Source organism: Megalops cyprinoides, chromosome 3, assembly GCF_013368585.1.
Source record: "Megalops cyprinoides isolate fMegCyp1 chromosome 3, fMegCyp1.pri, whole genome shotgun sequence".
NCBI classification, from domain to species: Eukaryota; Metazoa; Chordata; class Actinopteri; order Elopiformes; family Megalopidae; genus Megalops; species Megalops cyprinoides.
In genome coordinates, this window is record NC_050585.1 from 14,414,398 (window position 1) to 14,437,744 (window position 23,347).

A 23,347-nucleotide genomic window follows, 5' to 3' on the forward strand; every position below is an offset into this window, starting at 1 on the left:
CAACACTTTGTACAAAAGTGGAGAGACTTGTCAAAACTCAGCCAGACAACAAAAATGAGTTCAGTGATAAAAAAAAGACATTAGAAAAGTAACACCTAAATGAGAATGAGATGGCAATTTCATAAATAGTTTGAAAAGAACATTTTCCTTCACAGATTAGTCTCCCTCCTGTTAACAGGCTTTAATTGCCCGTTAAAGGCCTTCTGTGTTTTGAAGCAGTTTATATATAAAACACAATGCGGTACTGATAAATAAATATGTGCAGGAAGACCTCATTTACAACAGTTGAGATATAAACGATCTAAAAATACAATGCTATATATTGGCACGTGTACAGTACTAAACCTGTCTTGTACCCAACCCTCAGGGAAGCAAGTTCCTTGGTGATGTTCTCTGCAGGCTATACATGAGCGCAGAAGACCCCAAGCCATGTACCTAGATACTCACAGAAACGCGTGAAATGTGAAATCGCCTATTGATCCAGTCAGGTTCAGCCTAGAAGCCACTGAGGGAGAAACGCAATGCCTCACAGAACACCTGTGCGCGTGGTGCCCAAGGAAGGCTCTACCCCATCTGTGCCAAGCACTGAGCCTAGATCAGATATTCCAACCCTAATCATGACCACAGGCACGTGCTGCAAAAATTATGGAGCTGATCCAGAGTCCATGTCTGAGGGAACCATTTATATATACCCCTCAGTGGCAGACATGAAAGGTAAAGGTACAGTTGCGAGAAAGAACTACTGAGGGAACTCAGGCTGGGGGGGGATGGGGGGGGTTGAAAGACCCAGAATACCCAGTTGTCCAGGCCCCACTGATCACCCGTTGCTGCATTTAAAACATGTTGACCCTGAAAGCTCTTTGCGTGGTACTCAATACAAGTGCCTGGAGGAGCAACCACAGAATACCATACAATATTTGTATTTGATCTTGTGTGTGTTGTTCCTGTGCAACTGTGAAGGAGGAAAAACATCAATTTTACATGTCAGAGGTTTGACAGCTAAGTTTTTGGCCGCGCTCTGTTCGACAGGCTGATTTCAGATTCCTCTGTATTATGGTACGTCACACCAATGCGTTCACAGATGAAGGCACCATTAAGAGACAGCTGCATACAGCTTTCACAAACGTAAAAATGCACCAGTGAATTCTGTTGAAAACGAATAACTGCAAGGTCGCTGAAGCTCCTGCTCAGTAGTGATGAGAAAGACTCCCCTGCAGAGACGTAAAAAGCCTCAGAGTGAGGGCCCAGACGGACTGATGCTGTGGATGTGCTCCCAGGCCCCCTTTTCCCCTGTCAACTTCGAAAAGAGTAAAACAGCATCATCAAACACACCCGTGTGAGAGTGGATGCAGCACTTCTTAGCGCCCTCAGAGTTATATCTGAGGCATCATTTTTAAATTCAGAGTGTACTCTGGACACCTCAAACTGATGTTAGGCTGCCAGAGTAGTCTCACCTTAAAAGGCATGGTTCACGGCTACATGTGGTGAATGTGGTTTATTGGCCTCAGTGGGCATTCCAGTTCAACATGCATGCAGTTTGAATAGAAACCCAAGTATTTTTTTGTTTTGTTTTTCTAATAAAATTTGTAAAATATTTACCCCTTACAGAAACCCCATCTATATGAAAAATAGAAACCTGTTTCACTAGCTCTGGCCATCTTCAAATGGATTTAGCCAGCTAGTTAAAGTGTAGGTGTATGGGATAATTCCACCTTATCTCACCAGTAACAGTGAGAGTTTACAAATGCACCCAAACAGAATACCCAGAGCTCAGAATTCCCAACTGTTGTAGATATTCCAGACTACTCGAGATCATTTATTCTCAAATGTCATTATGTGGAAATCCAGGGAAGGATTACAGTGTTACTTGTACATTTGGTTTGTTAACAAAAAAACAAGCTTGAAACAAAGTGAAAAACAGTTGGTTGACATTACATCAGAGGTACATTGTAAATCTGTAACCTGGATGGGGTATCCCTCTGTATTTCTTGCAGCTCAGCCAGTGAAAGCTCAGTGCTGTTGGCGTCAGTAGAAAGAATACTGGTTTTCCACAGCTCTGGTCCTCCTCGTGCCATCATTCTCGTGGTAGTCCTCTGGAGAGCCACTAGGGGGCCCCAGAAGATGTTCTGAGCTGTTGCTCCGGCTTTGTAGCCCTCCTCCGCCCCCCAGCTCTCCCCGACTGAAGGGAGGCAGTGCGGTTGGTGAGGAGGAGGAGCTTGAGGAGAGGGGGGCGTCAGTAAGGGGCCCGGCCAGCTGCTGGGCTCCAGGGAAGTAGTGCACAGGTTGAGGAGGGTCGCTCCGACAGGCTGGGTCTCTGGAGGGAGCAGGGGGCTGGGATACACCTGGCTCTGCAGAGGAGCACCAGGACAGAGGGACAGAAGTAAATATAAAGAGAAACCATGGCAGAGAAAGAGAGAATGATCTCAGATAAAAAGCACAGGAGAGAAGTGTATTTCTGTGCACTTAGAGAATCTTTGAAATGCTTGGGGTATCTAACAAAATTCCCATCACTTCAGCCAAAGACAGTTTAAATGAAAATGTGACTGGGAGACTGAAAGCGAGAGAAAATGGCATAAATCATATCAAGCACTTGACTGAAAGAGAGAGAAATGGCAGTTTCTTTAGCATGCTGTTTCAGGGAATCGTCGTCTTCTTGTCTGAGAACTACGGCAAAGCCGCATTCATGAGAAAATCAGGATGTGAAGTGAGAATGTGTGAGAGCACAGAGGGGAGAGGGAACCTTTTTTTTCTGCGGCCCTGGGAGGGAAGGGATGAGGAGGTCTAAGGAGGAGCTGGGGAGTGACACAGAGACACACTGAGAAAGGAGCCTGCGAGTACAGTGACAGAGAATGAGAATCTGATCAAAACAAGAGCTGAGCAGCCACACACACAAACAAACATTTATTATAGCTCGTCAGGGCGTACCCACTGAGACTAGGCAGGCAACACTGAACTACTCAGGGCAATGAATATGGCTGTGTCAGCACAGGAGCCCAAAGGGGAGAGCGAAATGGAACAGCAGATAGGATGAGGACTTGGGCAGGTGCTAGAAGAGCAGGTAGGACTGGACCTACAGACAAAATGAGCACCAATATATGGAAATCCCGGGGAGAAAAGAGAGAGAAGGTGCAGGTGAATGTAGAGACGTTCCCACATTAAGAGCAGTACCGTTCTTTTATTATCCGCTTGCCTAACACCAACATCCCTGTGACACATAACACTACAGGTTCTTGGCAGCTGGTGCACATTCTGATTGCTGTTCTAGCAGTTCTGTTGCTGGCTTACTTTATATTCTTCCCCTCACTTATGTGTGTATGCTTACTGTATCGCCGTTTTTCAAAATTAAACTGTTTTAGCTGTGTTATGGACGATTTTTTGCATCTATACGATACTGTTCATACAGACTTATTATATACACTAGCCTGCATGCTCCTCCTCCTGATACTGTGGGTAAGAGCATCTGCTATAATTTATTCTCACCTTTCTGGAAGACCTAGAGGCTACTCTATTTAATGTGTACTGGCCTCAGGCAGCCTGCTCTTACACTGTTCTGGCCTTGGTCTGCCATGTCCCAGACTCAGGCGTCTACACGCCACAGGGCAGGTGGCTGTTCATAGCCCACAGTAGAAAAGGAACTGAGCTGGTCCTTTTAACAGGGCACATCCCTTATGTTTCGGTAACAGCTTTTAATGCTCAAGTGTTTCCCTGAGAGGAGAAAGAGCGAAAAGGCCAGCGGAGTCCTGAGGCGGGAGAACAGTCGGGGTGCTGTGCAGGGCTCGGTCTGATGCCAGACCGTATGCAAAAAAACGACCCCCGCACCCCTCCTCCGTACCTTCCCACCTCTCCACAGAATCAACGCTCTGTTCTGTGGCAATGGGAAGCATTCATTCCCTTGCAGTGGATATGCGGACACGGTCTACGGGTGGGGGTAGTGGGGTTTGAGGGGGCGAAGGGTGATGGCATTTCTGTGTTTCCCTCCTTCTACGAACAAACCTCTCCAATCCGCTCTGAAAGTGTGATCCTCATTTCCCTGACGTCCAAACAGACCCACACTGCACTTTAAAATCTCCTTAACACTTCTGGTGTAAAGGAATCACATGCCTGAAAGTTTTCCCTACCAATCCTAATCCTGGGGTGAAAAATGGGTCACCATGAGGCTCATGGGAAAATGCTGTGTTCTTTTACATAGTATTCACTTTTTTCCTCCAAAATCATTTTTTTTCATACTGAATATTATGTTAAGTACTCCAGGTTAAAACCTTAAGAGGATTATTTATAGCTATTAGACTGGTCTGCCTATTAGTCATTGACATCCACATTGTTCATGTCATATCAAACCACTCCCCAGGTTTTTACATTTGAAAGCTCGCTGAAACATTGTCAAAGAGGTGCAAATGAACAGACTGCATCTGATTGAACAGATATGATTTTTGAGGTGATATCAGCAATATAAGATCTTGGAATTTTAGACTGTGTAAGGAAAATGCAAAACCTGCTTCAGTGTTCTTGGATGGTCACCCAATACAATCAAAACTAATTCAATTACCAAGGGGGGTTAGAGAAAAAGGGAGCTGATTGGCATGCCTTGATGTTGACAATGACCATTTGGTTGCCTTCCACATCAAACCCTTTGTTCCAGTATGAGGTGCGATACCCCTGTCCCTTCCCGTGAGCAGGATGAAGGAGGAGACTCTGTGTAGCCTCAGGAACCTTACATATGTACATGTCTGTTTGTTTCTCTACCATCCAATCAGGGACAGGAACCTGTATTTTATTTCAGGGTGTAGGTATGAAAGCTTGTACCCATACAACATCGTTTTGTAATTGATCTGCCTTGCCTTGACCCGGTATGTTTCATACTGTAATTAAATACTAGTTTTTGCTTTGTTATTAAATTGCTATTAACCTAAACTTTGGAACTATGAGCCTTACTTCACAAGAAGGAAAAATTCCCTACAACTGAGAGCTTTCTTTTTATCTCAAATAGGCCCTGAGACAATTGAACCACCATGTGCTTGGTCCTTACCTTTGAAACACAGTGTCCCCTGTCTTGACCTCTGGCTGACACCTCTCCACATATTTACAGCTTATGTGAGACATTTATGGCAGGATTTGTGGGTCTATTTCACAGAGGTGGAGGCAGCGGCGGTACCTGGCGGAGGACGCTGGGCCTGGACGTAGCAGCGGAGCGTGATGTCAGCTGACCCCCCAGACTCCAGCGGGATGGGGTGGGCGTGGAAGTGCCGCAGCATGTCCGACACTGTGTGGAACCACAGGTGGTGCACGTGGCACTGGCCATTGTCGTTCACGGACAGCCGCAGGTGCTGCAAGTGAGGTGGAGGGACACAGCAGAAGTTGCACTGCGGCTGACTGAAGTGGTGATCACCAGGCCTTACAAACAGCCATAACCAAATGACCGAATTACATTTGGTACTGTTGTTTTATAATGACCAGAAACACCAGCTCATACCCAGACTGTGTGGCTAATATATTCACTGTGAAGCCCGCAAGTACTGTTGGAAAATTCCACCTGTGGAGGACTGGGAAACGCCCAGCATGGTATGGCTTTTCCTTACCAGCCAACCCTTTTAACATGCAGGAGCATAACATCTATGCAGGCCGAGCGGAAACGCTGAGAATCATAGTGGGATGCTGGGACTGACACAGGAGTAGGAAGGAATGCCTCCTTCCCGCCTGCGAGCCAACAGGATGCAGAGATTGCATTACGCACGGGGCTTCCCCGTGGATCGCCTCACACGCCGGCGCTCGCTGGCCGGTCGGGTTCACGCCCGCGCCGTCGGCCTCTCACCTTGGCTTTGCCCTGGAAGTTGAAGGTGAGGACGTACTCGCCCGGCCGCGTCTCGCTCTGCCGGATGACGAAGAGCCCGTGGCTGCGCGCCCCTCCCGCCAGCACCAGCTGGGCTGCCCGCACCCGTGACAGTGTGCCGTGGAACCAGGGGTATCCAGCCAGGCTGCCGTCGGCCTCCGTCTCTGTCTCACCTGGGGGAATGCATGATGGGCATGGGTGAAACACCTCAAACGTGACCCACAAAATCAATGGCCAAACTTCTCAGCACTTGCATGCATTACCTGCTGTGGGCCCGTGGACCTCCAGCGACTGCAGGAAATGCTCTAAAGGGACGTGCGATGGGTGGTCTGCGTGGGGCGAGTCCCGGCACCGGACAAAGGGGGCGCTCTGGTGTTCAGCTGCTGTGAAACACGCTGGGGCTCGGTGGAAAGCTGCGGGGGGGGGGGGGGGAGAGAGACCCAGCAGACTCTGATATCTACATGGTGTCACTCACATATCAGGTGTATGTTTCTCCCTGGATTACAGCTGCCGTATAGAACATATGTAACCTAGCGAGTGTCAGGTGTCTGATTCTGATACCACTGTGATGAATTGCTGGCCCATGCAGATTAAGGCAAAAGCCCATGTGGCATCAGATGGGACACACCCTATCAAAGGCTGTTACAGCTGAAATGCACAGATCTGCTGTTTTTAATTCCCTACAGTATATAGACATGATAAATCGCACAGACATTTTAACAAGTGCACAGACAAGTGCCTTTGCTTTCACATGCTGCTTTGCGTTGGGGGTATGAGGGAGAGGCTCACCCTCAGACAGGAGTTCACAGCTGCAGGAGGACACCATGGGGAACTCCCTGGGGGCCTGGCCATGAGGGAAGGATGTCAGTTCAATGTCATCCCCGCTGTCTCTGTTACATAGACAGACAGACAGACAGACAGACAGACAAGCAGACAGGCACTGTTAATGAGTCAGACACATTTCTGCTACACATAACCCCAAGCATTTGACTCCAAACATATTCCCATGCACACACACAAATATACGTACACACACACACACAGAGCAGATGCAGATATAAAAACACACAGGTATCCAATGCAGCTCCAAAAAGTCCCATTAGAACAAACTTCCCCCTTCCACAGATATCTTAGATTCAAAGGTGCGAAACACACTCTCCTCCTGTTCCCATCAGATAATCATTAGTGTATTTACCCTGGGTCAATGCAGTCCTGAATGTCTGCCACCCAAGAATGTTTCTGAAGTGAGTCAATGGTCTCCAGGATATATTCTTCACCATTTTCCACCTGCATCAACAACAAATGTAAAAAGCAAACAGCTCTGCACAGCAGTTTTACACAAGATCTGGGTACTTGTGCACACCTCGCACCTGGTGCTAGACGCTAATGATCTGGCCTCCTTAGCACACATGATACTGAGATGAACAGGTGCACCACCATTACATCATGTATTCAGACATGGTGAAATGCAGAATGCTCCATCAGGCATGCATCCCTCCAATTCCGTCCCTCATTCACACATAGGGGTATCCCGTGAGACAACAACTTGTTGTTTAATGCTACACATGCTACGAGAGATGGGCTTAGTTTTAGTCTCAGTTGTTAAAGAAAAAAGCTGATTAAGTATAAAGGAAAATGGACAATGAGGACTATGTTAAGAGGATACATTACATTGCATTCATTTAAGCAGACACTTTCATCCAGACTGACTTCCAATATGAGAAAACAGAAATGTCTCCATCTACGTTATATGAGCAACAGTGCCACACCAGCAAGTGCATGCACAACACCATTCACATAATATCCAAAACCCCTGGCAATAATACAAGTAACAAGATAGCAGATCGGGACCAATGAAGGGCACCGGAAAGTGCAATGAGGCCTACTGCGTGAGAGAGAGCTACAGCCTGAGCTCTGTGGTGCACAATGAAAGTACACCCACACACAACCATCTTGGTCTTCTATTTTTTTCTTTTCCTCTGTCTCTACCTCTCTTTCCTGCTGCAGCTGCCATATCTATATATATACTGCATTGTTTACTGTAGCTGCATCAGTGCACAATAGCAGGCTTATCTAACGCAATTAGCACCGACTGACAACTGAAAAGAAGAAAAAATAACTCAAGACAGCAATATACACCACAATCTAATACGTAGGTCACACATTTCAAGAATTCAGGTATGGGCATGAGTCTTGAGTCTTGTGTCTTTAAATCCCGAACGTCAAAACCTGTGTCATCTATCAAAAATATATGGACTATTATTGATTTTGTGTGCATTTACAGGTAAACAATATTGCATACTGTCAATCTACCATACAAACTATATTGTATTTTTACTTTTACATCAAGAATATACATTTCATACAGCTTTTATGAATATTTATAAATATAAAGAACTTTACTGTAAGGGTTGGCTATGACAGTGAGGGGGGTGGGGGACATACCTTGAGGACAAAGGTGTTGTCTTTGTCAGGCATCTCCAGAGGCATAGTGGTTCTGACTTCCACAATGGCTGACAGAGGAACGCTCACCTTGGGCTTCGAGGACTGGGGGGTATTGAGGAGAAACATGGCCATGTGCCACACGAATCCAACAGACAAGAGTACCACTGGAATGTGCCAATATTACTCTATATATCTCTTCAGCACCTTAAACCATCGGTTACATTGTGACAAAGCGCCAATAAGCTGCTGAGAGTAAAGCTGTAAACTGCAGAGTTTGGGTCATACAGTGAAGCATATAAATATTTACTCATACTAATTGATGGTAGAAGTGCAATACAGGTCTTTACAATAACAAGATCACTACAGAGGATGTTATCACTTGGTATGAGCCTCACAGTGAGCTCTCTCCGAGGCTTTCTCAGCCCTCAGCCTTGATTCAACCTGAAATATTCATCCCAGAGTTTACCAAGGACAACCCCCTGAATGGGAAGATTGCCACACTGAAGCTAAGCGAAACATGAAAAAGCACTTTAGCCTTGTTGTTTTATTCTTTGAGAAAACAAAAACAGTCGGAAAGCATTTGGTTGGACACATCAATCATTTATAGCCCCACTGCATGAGGAAACTGACTCGTGTACTCGGTACATCCAACTCAACACCCCACTTGCTTGGGGTTAATTTTCCAGTACATTTTTTTAAAGGCAGTTCATAATTCACTTCAAGCTCTGCATACCGTAGGTGTACATGAAAAATATGTAACAGTATGCTGACCTACAAATACATTTTCAGGGAAAAAAAATGCCTATGGGTGCCCTTTAAACTAATTTCCCGGAGAATATGCCTTTCCCATATCCGCTGTAGTTCCAGTGTTTTCATTCCTCCGCGTTTGTACGGGAGCCAACCACAAGGTACTATTAATTGCTGTCAGCTCTGATCTGCACTCCAGAGAACAGCTGCTGTAATCCAGTACGACAGAGATATCCTCCTGGAGGCTCAGGCTGCTGAGGTTTGCCATACCTTTGAAAGGGAGGTAGCCTACTTTTTAGGAACAGAGAAGGTGGCAAATGCTTTACCGAGAGCTCGCTGCCTGTAAACAGATTTTGGAAGGACAATGCAGACGGGTTATACAGAGGAAGCAGGGGGTATTTGCGAGGCACCAATGTGACACTCAGGATCATCCACTTTAATGCTCTTGCCCCTCTGTTTTGCTACATACTCTAGACTCACTTTCAGCTCCTTCAATTTAAATCTACCACTGTCTCCATGTCCAAACAAAGCAGCATATGCTTTATTTAAAAAAAAGAACCTAATAAAAAAAGAAAGGACAGAACAGACATTTTTTACAGAGAATGACCCCTGTCTCTTTAAGGGGAAGTTTTCTCCATTACACTGCACGCCCACACACACAAAACGCGCACATGGTCTAGGTCACTGGGGACAGGGCTGTGTTAATGGTCTCTCAAAATGCTCGGGAGCTCAGGTGTCCCTTGGACCCCGAGGCGTTACTGGCCGGGGCACTTTGCGCCCCGGCCGAGAGCGGTTCCATCTGGACTCAGGGAAAGTGGAACTGCGAGACGGCTAAACTGTTTCCCGTCTCCATGGGAGCCCACGGGAGCCCTGACAGCTTACTCAGCTCTGCCACCTGACCGCGGTGACCCGAGAGCCGTGAGGGGCTACCTCGCGCTGGCCTCACGATCCAATAGATCAAACAGGTTGCTTAACAGTTTCTTATATGAGATTTTAAAAAACTTTCATTAAGGTACGCACTTTATTTACAGCGAGCAAAGCACGTTTCTAAGTTGGAGGTCATGTGTTTTGCTTTGGACCCATCGCTGTGATAGTAGGTGAGGCTGGACAATTTGATGCGTTTCTCCAGTGTGAGCTGTACTCACCTTGGGAGGTACGTAGAACTCCAGGAAGAAGCGTTCCCCCTCGGCCCGCTGCCCCGCCTTCTTCAGCAGCAGCCTGCACTTCTGCCACTGGGAGCTGCCCATGCAGTTGGTGTCGTCGGCCACCATGTAGCGCAGGGCTCCCTCCCTCTGGATCTCCAGCAGCTCGGCCTTGTGGGCCTGGGAGCCCTTGGAGAGCCGCAGGCGCTGGCTCCAGCGGTCGCCCGCCTCCCCATTGGCCCTGCGTCCGGCATCGGGCTCCGGTGAGGCCCGGCGGTGCCAGATCTCCTTCACGCCGTCCACCACGCACAGGCTCATGTTGCGCAGGGAGAAGCCCTTCTTGAAGCGGGCCTTGGGGTTGGGCCTGGCCGACATGTCCTCCGTGCTGCGTGACTGGCCCAGCGCCGCCGCCTTGCGCCCAGCCGGGAGAGCCCGGGGGCTGGCGTTCCCCGTCCCGCTGTCCATGCTGTCCAGGGACTCGCTGGACGCCCCGGCGTCTCTCCGCCGCAGATAGAAGTCGTGGCCGTAGGGCAGCGGGCAGCCCTGGAGGCCCGCAAAGGGAACAATGCTGTACTTGGGGGCCCCCGGGGAGCCGGGGGTGTGGGGCTGGCTGAGCGCTGCCGAGAAACACTCCAGAAAGTGCTGGGCGAAGTGTTGGGAGAAGCTGGTGTCGGCGCCCGGTGAGTCGTAGCAGGGGTTCTCGCTCAGGAAGCGCCGGAACTTGTCAGCAAAGTCGGAGGCAGAGGCACGGGCGTGCAGCTCGCAGAACTCCTTCCAGTCGGGCAGCGGGCAGGAGGACAGGTCTGGGCTGCTGGGGGGGCCGTCCCCATTCATGACTGCTCCATACCACCGCTGGGTGGGGGGGGAGGAGGGGGGGAGGCAGCTGTGGAGAGAGAACAACAATCTGCATTACTCATCTTTGAGGACTTGCACGTTTCTCAACCAAAAGCCTACATTCCCTCACACAAATATCACAAGGGCATGACACTGTCCATAAATCCACTGTAAATTTATTATTATTATTATTATTATTATTATTATTATTATTTAGGGGTGCTGAGATGAAATTTAGATGTGTTTGGGCACCCCTAACAAGAGTCGAAAATCGGCAATGTGACAGAGCTGTCTGGAAAAATAAAAAAACACATACTGATACAATCTATCAGCTCTGTGCCAAGTCCCAGCCGTGCCAAGCCACACTGAGTCAGAGAGAAATGCTCTCTGTGGTTTTGCGGCAGACAGACGACAACGGGGCCATTATAGCTCCGGGGTGACGGCGATCCCTGCTCCACTGCTGTGTACACAGAGAACCACCCTCTCTGTACCCCTCCAGCACAGTAATGGCATCGGGCTGGCAGGTGCAGTGAGCAAGCGGTTGACCTCAGCGAGGGTCAGCGAGTGGCATCTACGCCCAGGTGGTGTAACTGGATGCGGCTGCTGATGCCCAAAGTCACACGGGCTGAGACGCATTTGCCCCTCACACTCGAGGGGCTGCAGAGAGGGTAAGGGGACACCAGGGTCATAAAGGGTGGGGTGTGCCCAATTCTCCTACCAGTGAACTGTTCTAGAAGTCAGATGGGAGCACAAGCACTTGCCTTGCTTTTCACAATCTACAACGGTTTGATGAGGCAAGACAGTATGAATTCCTATCTGAGATGAAATTTCAGTTTATAAACACATGACAGAGCATCGAGTGACAGGTGCAGAATATTTGCGATCACATACACCAAGTGGCCAGACAAGCTTATCAAAACTGGAGCAATATTTTTTCAGCTTACTATATTTAAATTACCCAATGTGCAGCAGGACGTCTGACACTCATTTTGATCAGAGTGGCAGTTGAGGAAAAAAATGCTGCCATTTTTAATACCATAAGTCCAGATAATCACTTCAAATGCACACTTCCTCACTTTGTTGTAGAATGGCATGCATAGATTTCCCTTAGAGATGGGCCTGTGTCTAGAAAAAAAAGGGCATCAAAGCTATACGCGTCTTGGATGTAGAAAAAAGGCAGATATGAAAAGGGATAAGCTAACCCTGAGAGGAGGAACTCCAGGGAGCTGGCTTTTTCCATTATACCTCAGATCTAAAAATCTGACAGCATCAATTCTAATCACAGGAAAGAGCATTTTAACAGGCATCAGCATCTTCACACGCAAACTTCAGTCATACATAATATCATTTCAGTAAAGGCATGTGTGCCAACTGTTATAAGCTGGGGGGATAACCAGACTGGCATGTCAGATTTCAGGGAGATTGGAGCATTGTTACCAGCACAATCATGGACCATAATTACTGTACCCGAGGCTGCAGAGCTTGCAGGAGTCTGTTTGGTTGAGGGAGGAGGAGGCGGGGGAATTATATCGCTTTAGAGCTTGCCATAAATATTAAAAAGGGCCAATTAATTTTCCCCAGATGAGGACAGACAATCAGCTCAGACAGCTGCCCATTGTGTGATGAAGGAGCGGAGAGATAATGTCAAGCGTGAGGCTCATTGGCTTTCATGCCCTACAGATGCAAAATTCAGCACTAATTAGCAATGAATAGCTGATCCTGTCAAGACATATTAAAGATTTAAACACAGCATTAAAATACATATATGTATAAATAAAATAAGGAACAAAAAAACAGAGGCATAAATATGCAAGTTAGTGTCACCGTGACCTAAGCCTAGTCAAAATCCCCCCTCCCAAACAGAACCTCCCCTCTGGGTTCCTGGAATTTTCCAAGCAAGCGGATTTACTGCTATTCTGAAAAACATCAGGATCGGGCGACGTGTCAGACAGGCTAAGCACAAACCCTGCTCCGCGGAGCCGATGCATCTGCGGTTCCAGGACGGCCCTGCGGAGCGGCTCTGGATCACGCGTCCGGCTCTGTCCCACCGCCAGCCCAACGCGTAACGTAAAACCAGCGTCAGGGACCAGGCGAACCGCAAACCTCTCAGAAAGGCAGCTGATGATAAAACAACACAGTCACTGCGCGAACAGCAGATGGTGTTTTTGCTTTTGCATTTTAGGTGTTGAAATAAAAACAGTTCCCCATCAGCGCTGGGTTTCTTATTTCTTTGTTTAATTCATTGCAGAATATGTTTCTCCTTCTCCAGTCATGACCCATCCATAGTGTAATACCACTTACATAGACTTCCACTATATGGTTCTTCAAAGTTTTTGTCTAAGAAAAGAATCTTGTGTCTCAAATGGCAAACACACTTCCTAAACACATAAAACATGATTTTCAGCTCATCCGTCTGTGAAATAGAACACTGCTTGAATTTCCAAGTCCAGTGTACTAGAGATATCAGTCATGTAACATTAGATGAAAGTGACACCCAGTCATATCGCCTGTCTAAAAACAATAATAATGACATACACGAGATGATTTCAATTAGGGCTGTAAATATCAGCAAGGTGTGCTTGGAACATCTGTTAAATATGATGACTCTAGCATGTTTACAGTGTTAAAGCAAAGACCTGCTGTTTTGTAGATCTGGTTACAAAATGTATTTTTTTACCTTTATCTAAACACAAGTTCACTGGGGACACCTCTTCGTTTACAATAACAATATAATACAATATGACAAATAAAGTTCTTGAACTGAGAGACAGTCTTACAACATGGGTATCGCAGATGGAACTTTTTGTGCTATAAAATGTTCTGAATTCAATAATGAAATTGAAACCCCCCTGCTTTATGTTAATCTGGCCTAAGCCGCAATGAGAAGAAAATTCGACCTAAACAGGATGCACCGTCTGTGGCATATTTGGGTAACAGAACAATCAGGTTGCAACAAGACTATCTGCCTCAGGCCCCGTGCCGAATAACCAGTCTCTCAGGATCAAATGTTGCTTTTTCGAGACACCCACAGACAAAGAGCTTTAATAAAAATTGTCCTTTTTATCTCATGGTCATAGGGGAAGGGGCAATAGTTCAACCATACAGTGCAGAAAGACAGCATGTGCCCATTTGATTGACGGATGGGGAAAAGGGACGGAGTGACAGAAAAGAGTGCATTGACGTCGAACTGTTTTGAGGTTCAGCGGAGTCACAGACGTAATTCGCTTATATAGGACTGTATAATGCAGTGGGTAAAATGACTCGCTGTCGAGTCCTTGCTGTGCGAATACCCTTGTGAGACACAAAACGGGCATCTTTTTCTTTGCCATTCTATTTGCAGTTGTGGTATTACCCATAGCCACTGTCATCAAAACATGCCCACAGTGACCCCATCCCAAATTATAAAACAAACCGACAGAACTTCAGTGCTTTTCCGACATTAAGAAAATGCAATACTGTGCATTAATTTTACCTTTTTCCGAATGAACCCAATAGGTGCATACAAATCATTCATGTATATTTGGCCTGTGCCACACCTTTCTTATGTTTAATTTTCTCATAATTCCACCATGAATGCCCTTTAAACAAAGGAAGTGCTTGGAGATGCTTGGAGATTTCAAAAAGTTTGTGTTAATACATTCATCCAACAGCTGCAACTACAGATTTCTTCCACAGGGTTCTTATTCTGTTATGCTGATTAAAACATCAGAAAAAGTGGTAGAAGAAAGATAACTGGGAACAGAAGCCAGATGATACTGCCTCTCTCATAGCAATGACAATACTGTACACCTACACACACACTGTACCTACTCATTAATGTTATAACTATGCCTATAAAACAAACCTTTGGGTATTCATGGATATTAAATTCTCTTACTCTCCAGCCACTAAAGGACCACATAAATTGTTAGCAGCCTCAGGATTTAATTTTTAGATTTACTCTGCATTCACGACTACATCACGACGACAGTTTTCCATCCTTTATGATCATTTGTCAAGGCAGTAGATGAACATCAAGTTGGATCATATTCGGATGACTAAAACAGGGTTGCTTTAACTTCCTGTGGAAAGTAAACAGCTGCATACATACTCTTTATGGTTATACTAAGACAAAGGTGCCAAGCCTAAATCCCTTTGGGATGACCTAACAGGAGGCAGGCGTAGTCTTGACAAGTTTTAGCTTGTGGTGTTTGTTTTGCTATCCCGTCAAATGGTACAATAAGAGGTTTACTGGATGAATCATGAACACCCACCTGCCTCTCCACCCCACTAAGTATTTGACACTTTATCTTCACATTGCTGTCTTGCACTCTGCAGAAAATGTCTCTGTACAAAATCTGACTTACATAGGTCTCATTATTTTTTTCAGACAGTCATGGCTCAAAGGTTTCATTCATCAGTCATCAAGAGCCAACGAGTCCCAGGTCACTGTGACGGATGGGGAGGCCAAAATGGCCAAAATACCTAATGCTCTTTAATTCTCCGAGACAGCTAAGCTCTGCTGGGGGAGGACTGATATTGAGAATGACACAAACAGGGCTTAGAGACATTGATTGCTGATGAGAGGGAGCTTAAGAAACCAGTTAAAAACAAATTTGACCGATGGTCGCCACATGCGTTCCAGGGGAACATCCTATTCCAGTGTGGCTCTTATTGACAAACAAGGTAGCAGGATATCACGGTGCACTTAATACAAGCTAAACACCTCAAAACCCCAAGCCTCAAAACAGGAAATCGATGTGCGGTAATTGAAAATACCATACAGACCGACCTTCCCTGAATTCAGCAGAGAACAGCAGATGCGTCATCATAGACCCGTGTGCTGATGCTGTACGCATGCTGAGAAATAAGCATGTGCAGTGTTGTTCCAGGCATAGGGAAATGCACCTGCGGGCAAAATGCTTTCCGAGCGTCTTTACCTCCTTAAGAGCGCACACTCCAAAGCTCCTTCATTAGATTCATCAGAAGGAAACCCAAAGGTGACGTGATTATCACAGTACCTGGTGGGTCACTGTGCCCCTGTGCTGGTGACAAAGGCCCATTTTGCTTTAAGCCTTTCATTTTCCCACAGATGGTCTGTTACCTGTTGAAGCTGCAGGTCCTTACCTGCCATATTCCAGCTGAGACACCACAATTCCTTAAATAAATCTACATGAGCAAGGGGCTGTGATTTATAGGGATGACAAGAAGAAAAATGCTGATCTAGGTTATACCAGCAGTTTTAGTTCCTATTGTCTCCTTTCCTTTCAAAGTAGGGGCAGAATCAGAGCAAGGAATTAGAGCAGTAAACTTGCATGAATGGACTCACAAAAATAATTTCAAGTGTTGTAAATATATAAATAAAGGGATTCACATACATATTTGACATGTTTAATTGTCAGTTTAATTGTCATTGCCAAATGTATGTTAAAGGCAATCAACTGACAATCTTTGAATGTTAAACAAACCCAGAACATATCAGAGCAAGTATATGATTGATATGGCCTTCCTCAACTGATTAGTGACAGTGTTAAAAAGGGAAATGGGAAGCCAAGCTGTTAACCAAAGAGCAGCAAGCCTTTCAGGGATGGAAAAGTGGAACTGGGAAACTGCCGATGCCACCGGATCCTGCGCAAGGCCCCACGGACATAGTCATTCCAACAGCACAGGGAGCCTGTGTTTCAAGTGGACAGAGTTGAGGTGGCTGAGACCACGGCCGGGTTTGGAGACAGTGCAACAGTCCCTGCATCTCCTTAAGCTCCAGTGCTGACACTCCCTCAGAGGCTCCAATCAAAAGCAACAGCAAAAGTTGAGCTACCAGACACTTTCACTGCAAACCTACCCAACACCTGGGAAAGCAGCTGAAAGACCTCTGACCTTTGACCCACAGTGCCTTGCTTGCTTCACGGAGGCCCTGGGGATGTAGCATCCTGGGAAGTGGCCCTGCTACTTTCCCCTGGAGCGGAAACAGTCAGCATCTGTGTTAATGGTGTCCTAAAGAGGACGCTATCCATGTCCCATATTCCCAGCCCTGGATCTGTATTGCTCTCATCCCTGCTGAACACCTGCTTGGTGCTTGCACACAGCAGACACGTCACCATCTAACAATACGTTCACATTCTATCAGCCTCGAAACATTATCCTTACTTCACACTAGTGTGTAAGCTACAAATCATGCTTCACTGGTAGGTTGTAAGCTACAAATGGGGGGTACGGGGGGTAGAGACAAACGGAAAGGGGTCATAACTTTATTTGATAACTATTCTTTGATTGTTTTGCACAATTAACAAGCATGCCGACTGAAATGAGGCTGATGCAGTACAAGCTAATGCCTTTTTATTTGATTGTATCTAATAAGACGTGTTTTTAAATTCTTTTGTGGTGCATATGCAAGAGAAGAACTAGATAGGCAGTTCTTATGTAGGACCCTTCACAGCTAGCGTTACCGTTCTTCAAACATTCAGTTCACAAATTGATTGCCTGAATTAGTATTAAAATTCTTGTTTGCTGACAAAAAAAATGAAGAAGAATCTATAGTTTCACTTGGATTCTTCAATATTCATGACATAAGGCCCAACAAACCCTTATAAAATAAAATACACAGAAATTATACCTGAAAGTGTGAGTGAATGCAAATCTTTTCACAATGAGTCATTATTGACACAGAAAGAACAAATTTCAGTCCTAGGAGAACAAAAAGAATGTCTGATTATCTGAAGATCTCAGGAGCCACTGAATATTTGAACATCAAACGGATCAAAATGTGCACACTTAGCAGAAACCTCACATTAGCATACTTAGCAGAAACCCCACGTGTAATCCAAATGCATGGGGGAGTTCTGTGCTAGCACTTCTACAACAGCAGCCAAACACCATGTGGTTTGCAGGAGAAAGGTGATGACTAATCCCATGAGACTACCTGAGGCACAACCACTTCATGTTCACTTTCTGTGTTCAAGATTAGTTAGTGAGCCAATTGTGTTTACTCTGTGCTGTGACACAACAGAGAGATGGGACATACTGTATCAGGGGCATTCACTTGCCTGCAAAAATTATCCAAACAGTATCAGATCAATAGCCAAAAGTATCATTAGAATGACTTCCATGACACTGCCAACATAGTGTTACCTTACACTTCATGATGACCTTTAGTCACATGGTCTCACCAACCAATGAAAGGCAGTGTGCAAACTGTATTGTTCACTACTATACACTATACTTATACAGTAAGGATTTTCAGTTCACACACTGCAAAACACGTGTGATTTCAGAAGACCTGTATCCAGTCACAGTCGTATGTGTGTGCATCCAAAATCATGGCTAACCCAGCAGCTGTAGGACCCACCCTCCTTTAGGAGGTGTGTCAGGTACTTATACCTGAGGTATAAGGAGGTGTGTCAGGTATAAGTACCTGACACACCTCCTAAAGGATGGTGGGTACTACAGCTGCTGGGTTAGCCATGATTTTGGATGCACACACATCCACACATCTGCAGTGTGTGAACTGCAAATCCTTACTCACCCAACAAAAACAAACAGATCATTAACACATGTTCTATCACAATGCATCACAATAAAGTATGCAATTACTGCACGCAACTTTAATTGTTTATAGTGTTTTGTCACCGGTTTTAAACACCATCTGGGTGGGTGGTTCTTAATGCACATTTTATGGTCCTCGTTTTGCCTTATAAACCACCTCAGTGACATGCAAAGAAGAAAAAGAGCTGGATTTCCAATGGATGTTTCCAATGTTCCTGGGTTTGACAGAATCTCTACTACTACTACTACTACTACTACTACTAATTATTATTATTATTATTATTTACACTTATGGGCGAAAATACATTCCAAATTTAAAATGGAAATAGATTTAGAAAAATATAAAAACAAGCAGGTATAAAACAAGTGACACAGAAAGGGGCCATCAATGCACAGACACTCCCACACACTCACTCACAAGGCATCCATCCTCCAGCCTCTGAAAACTTCAATCAGCTGACACCCCCTGAGAATCTCTCAGAAAGACTAAACAGAGACACCCTGTTTTCAAACAAGAAACCCCTAGGTCCACAGGGTGTAGAATCATGCAATAACAGTCTAGCTCTCTCAGTGTTAACATAGGCATGCACCTGGGGTAACAATGGTGTAGCATGACTGATTTAACTGAAGAATTCAGTCTCTGTGCTTTCTTTATAAGTTCTAAATAAGGAAGAAAGGAGAGAGAAAAGAAATATAGCAAAAACAAAGAAATAATGAACAGAGCAGAGGAAGATACGGCTGACCAAAACTGATGAGAAGGAATTCGGGGACTTGTTGCAACTTGAAGTTTCTGCTGTTTTACAGCAAAGTTGCTCCACATCACACAAGTCCTTGTACTGTAGATTGAGAGATATAAGCTGTTCGTACTACACTGTTTGGACTAATCCTCTATTACATTCCATTGAAATGACTGAAAAAGAGAAATGAAAAATAAAATGTGAAGTTCAAGAACAGCAAACACAAGCACGCTCTCTGATCTGGAGCCCAGGATGTGCTATTGTAAACACAGCTTCTTTGCGGAGGCTAACCTACCCACAGCAAAGCAACCTTGTTTAGTAGGTAAACCTCGTTTAAGCCTGATAGACTTGCATCACATTGAAACAACAGTGCATTACTGTATCTGACCTCTGTCAGTGTATATCTCAAGTCTTTACGCTAGTGTGGCTAATGCACTCTACCGAATTCTGCTTCAGGGTGACATAGCTATATTAATTAAAGTTCTAAGCTTTTGTCAGCCCCCTATTGTCAGCTATTGAAGTATCAAGCGCAATGCGTTACAAAGTTCTGTGTCAAGGGTTCTGAATAATACCTTCCAATTCAACTGAGTATGTGTTTATGAGTTATCAAATCTCATTGATGCTCTCATGGGCAATTTTTAATGCGTCGGTTTTGACCTAACCTTTGAACAGTATGCCAAGCAGACATGGCTTACTTGACTGCTCGAGCATAGTTTCATCACTGTTCAGAGTTTTTGTCAAACTTTAAAGGCTGTTGAGAAACTTGGGTAATGGGACCTTCCGATTTTACAGTTATCTGCTTGCTTCAAATATAATGATCATGTACATGGCTGTCATTTCAAACACCCTGCCCAATATGGGTTCAGTAGTGACCCGTGTTTTCACCCCATGGCTTCAGAAAAGCCATTTAAAAAAATCATACAGGTTACATGAACATGCTCTGTGACACGCCCCGCGCTATGAGGGTGCTTAGAGATGCACTGCACCCTCAGACCACATCAGTGCACCCCCAGTTGTCTCCTTATATCCCAATATCTACATAGTATTTATGACTTTCTGTGCACTCCCGTGGATTGCAAGTGCACCCCCTTTGTAGTTTCTCCTGGCACTGAGCCTGCTCTGTGTGCTCATAGAATGACATTCCTCAGTTCATATATCTGCTCTCAAATTTGCTGCCATACTATTCCACTGGATAACATGTAGTGCAACTGTTGGTTGGTTTCTGGAAACTTTGAAGCCCAACTGCAGGCATCCCCTTAGAATCTATAGTATTTTACACTGAACCATCCATTGAGTAAGACTGTTGACGTTACGGTTTACGTACGGTTGAAAAAAGGCTAAACGCATAAAAGAAACAAGTAAACAAGAGTTGCCTGGGCTTTTTCGTTATGCGGACATTGTCTCTCAGAGCACAGACGGGTCATACTTAAAAAGGTAGCCTATTACTGTAGTCATGACTCTTTCCTATCAGTCGCCCAAAGGCAGTTGACTAACAGTCGGCATCGTTGCGTTTGCATACAAAATGTGAAGCTATCATGGATTTTAAATTCTTCATGTAACAATTTCGCTTCAAGGTCTTTACCTGGTGTACATAGGCTAGAGTATGAAAGAAGCATATGTCCGGTTGGAAATCAAAAGCGTACAATTGTTACAAATATTGTTAGAAATAACTAACTGCCACTTCTTTGAACTCTCTAGGACCCTGGAGGTTGGGAAGGGTCTTCTCTCCCTAACAAGATTAAATGTAAACCCTTTTCAATGGCTCTCAATCCCGAAAAGCATGCAGTCGTGACAAATCCATTCACACCGTGTTTGCAGAGGATACAGTACCAATCCCATCAACAAGCTTTAAAATTAATGCGTTTCAGCACCAGAGAGCATTGGTGAGCGAATGGTGGCCTAAGGACACGGCAGCAATGCACACAGACTCCAACTGCACCTGAAAGAGCACGAGCTAAACTGGAATCCTGTCAATCTGACGTTCTCGTGACACCGACCGTTTACATGACGAGAGAGTTTTGACAAACGTGCAAACAGAGCCTTTGTCTGTCCTTTATGAATCCCACGGCTCGCATACATGTTTATTTGGCAACCGACGGGCTGAGAACACCGAAAAGTGAATGAAAATTAAAACGCAACATCGCTTACCTTATTTTCGACTCATTGCATGACGTCAATTTCGTTATTTCGAGAATCCTGATGATTAGTGTTTGTCATATCAGTTTATGTTTTACTGAAGATATTGAAGGTGGAAAATTCCTGGATGCACATCTGCTACATGATCTCTCCATATCTCCTTCCTGTACACAGTAAACAGTCAACTACACAGACACACGCGAACGCACACATTTGGTGGGCGGCTCTGGTTACTGTGATCTATCCAGCAGACATTGCCCCCTGTTTTAAAGGAGACGCGCAGTACTGGGTTGATGGCGATTTCTTTTATTATCCTAAAATGCAGACATTCTTTCTGTAACTGCGTAAAGACAGCAACATGAATAAAATGGCATACACGGTAAGACATCAACGTTTGATCGCTATCTCAGCCCTGTACGGCAGTCATACAAAGCCCGACAATAACTTGTTTAAAAGATCTAAAACCAGTTAACAATTCCATCCTCATGATCATTGGGGGAAAATAAGGGGGCCCCCTGAAAGCCGGATTCTGAAAACATGAGATTATTAATGTAATTTATATGTTTGCTATATACAGTATTCTAGTTGATTCAATATATATGCACCTGTGTTAATAACTGAGTTTTAAACAGCTTCAAATTAAGAAATCGTTTCTCAAAATGTAAAAATTTAAGTGTTTCCATTCGTCGATATTTACGAAAACCTTCATGATGAAGTATTTTAGTGATTATGGATGAAGCAGCGTCTACCCATGGAAAACCTTATGAAAACAATCTTACGTTCTTGAAAACAATGCACAAATCATGAATTAATGTTTCATCATCATATTCACCATCATTATTTCATCAGAATTCATATGATTTCCTCTTGTAGTAAAATCAACTGTTCATGGAAAACTCATGGAAAACCTTATGAAAACAATGATTTCCTCATTATGTTCATCATCATTCATCATTATTTTCTTCATTATTATTTTAGCCTTTTCATAAATGCCGTAGTTAAAAATTGCACAAAACTGACGGAAACACAATAACGTTCACGCAATTTACTTGACAAAAAGGAAGCAATAATTTAATTGAATAAATTATTCAGCTTATACTGCCATCTACCTTTTGGAGGAAGCAATACAATGAATTATCCCAACAAAAAAAAAAAACATTGATTCATCGTAGTCCAACATTTTGCTGTTAAATTACTTACCTGATTATACACTTTTAGGATCCAGGCTGACTTACACAGGTTACAATTTTGACATCCATAATGCACCTGGTTATTTTATTGAAGCAATCAGGTTTAGTACCATGATCAGTTGCAGCACTAGTGTCCCCACTAGTGAGCCACTTGCACATCTCCTCTTTCATATCAAGAGCTTAAGGAATCAATGAATCACACCCATAATTCAACACAGCTTTGTTGACAATGGGAAACCAGTACTCCCCCACACTCTCCATCAAGTGGCAACACTGTGTTCATGTTGATTATCAGGATACGCTCGCCAACAGCAATCTAAAAAGGCTTGTGCAGAGCTGCATTTCCCTTGGTCCTTCTATTTTGAACAGCTGCCTCGATATTAGGCGTGCAAACAGAGACAAATAACAGTGCGTAACCTGTCGGCCACGCGTCCACAGAACCACCTCTGCCCCTCGCTGGAGCAGGTGATCTGAAATTACTGCAGAGCACACAGCTCATCTGTGCTGTCACCATGATAAATGATGCTCACGTTTACCACCGGACTGCACTGCGCTTATCCAGTCTCACCGGCACAGTTAGTTATATCACAGATGTTCTATATGTGGACCAGATATTTAGCTCCTTGTGCACCACATTGAAAGGTCTGTGACTGCCATTGTGGAAGCTGTAAGTCCTGAATGCTTGCGAAGGGATGTCATCTAAAATGAAACATCCTTAGCTAGCACACCAATGCAGATACCACCAACGGAATCTTCTCATAACCTGCA

At 44.8% G+C, this 23,347-nt stretch overlaps 1 protein-coding gene across 3 annotated transcripts; it reads right to left on the reverse strand.

Annotated features, from left to right (window-relative positions):
- Nucleotides 1–731: 731 nt before the first annotated feature.
- LOC118775653 (SH2B adapter protein 2-like) lies at nt 732–21,420 on the reverse strand. Of its 3 annotated transcripts, none has more exons than XM_036525666.1 (10): nt 21,402–21,420; nt 10,165–11,044; nt 8,273–8,374; nt 7,023–7,114; nt 6,617–6,717; nt 6,091–6,240; nt 5,810–6,000; nt 5,153–5,324; nt 2,741–2,828; nt 2,317–2,348 (listed from the first exon to the last, which is right to left on the reverse strand). In XM_036525666.1, exons 2-9 carry the CDS (start codon nt 10,993–10,995, stop codon nt 2,782–2,784), a joined length of 1,686 nt encoding a protein of 561 aa, XP_036381559.1. In that variant the 5' UTR covers nt 10,996–11,044; nt 21,402–21,420; the 3' UTR covers nt 2,317–2,348; nt 2,741–2,781. The 3 variants fall into 3 exon arrangements, with proteins under 3 accessions (XP_036381558.1, XP_036381559.1, XP_036381560.1); XM_036525667.1 differs by having other exon boundaries at nt 2,329–2,348; nt 2,741–2,792; XM_036525665.1 differs by lacking the exon at nt 2,741–2,828 and having other exon boundaries at nt 732–2,348.
- Between the last annotated feature and the right edge of the window lie 1,927 nt (nt 21,421–23,347).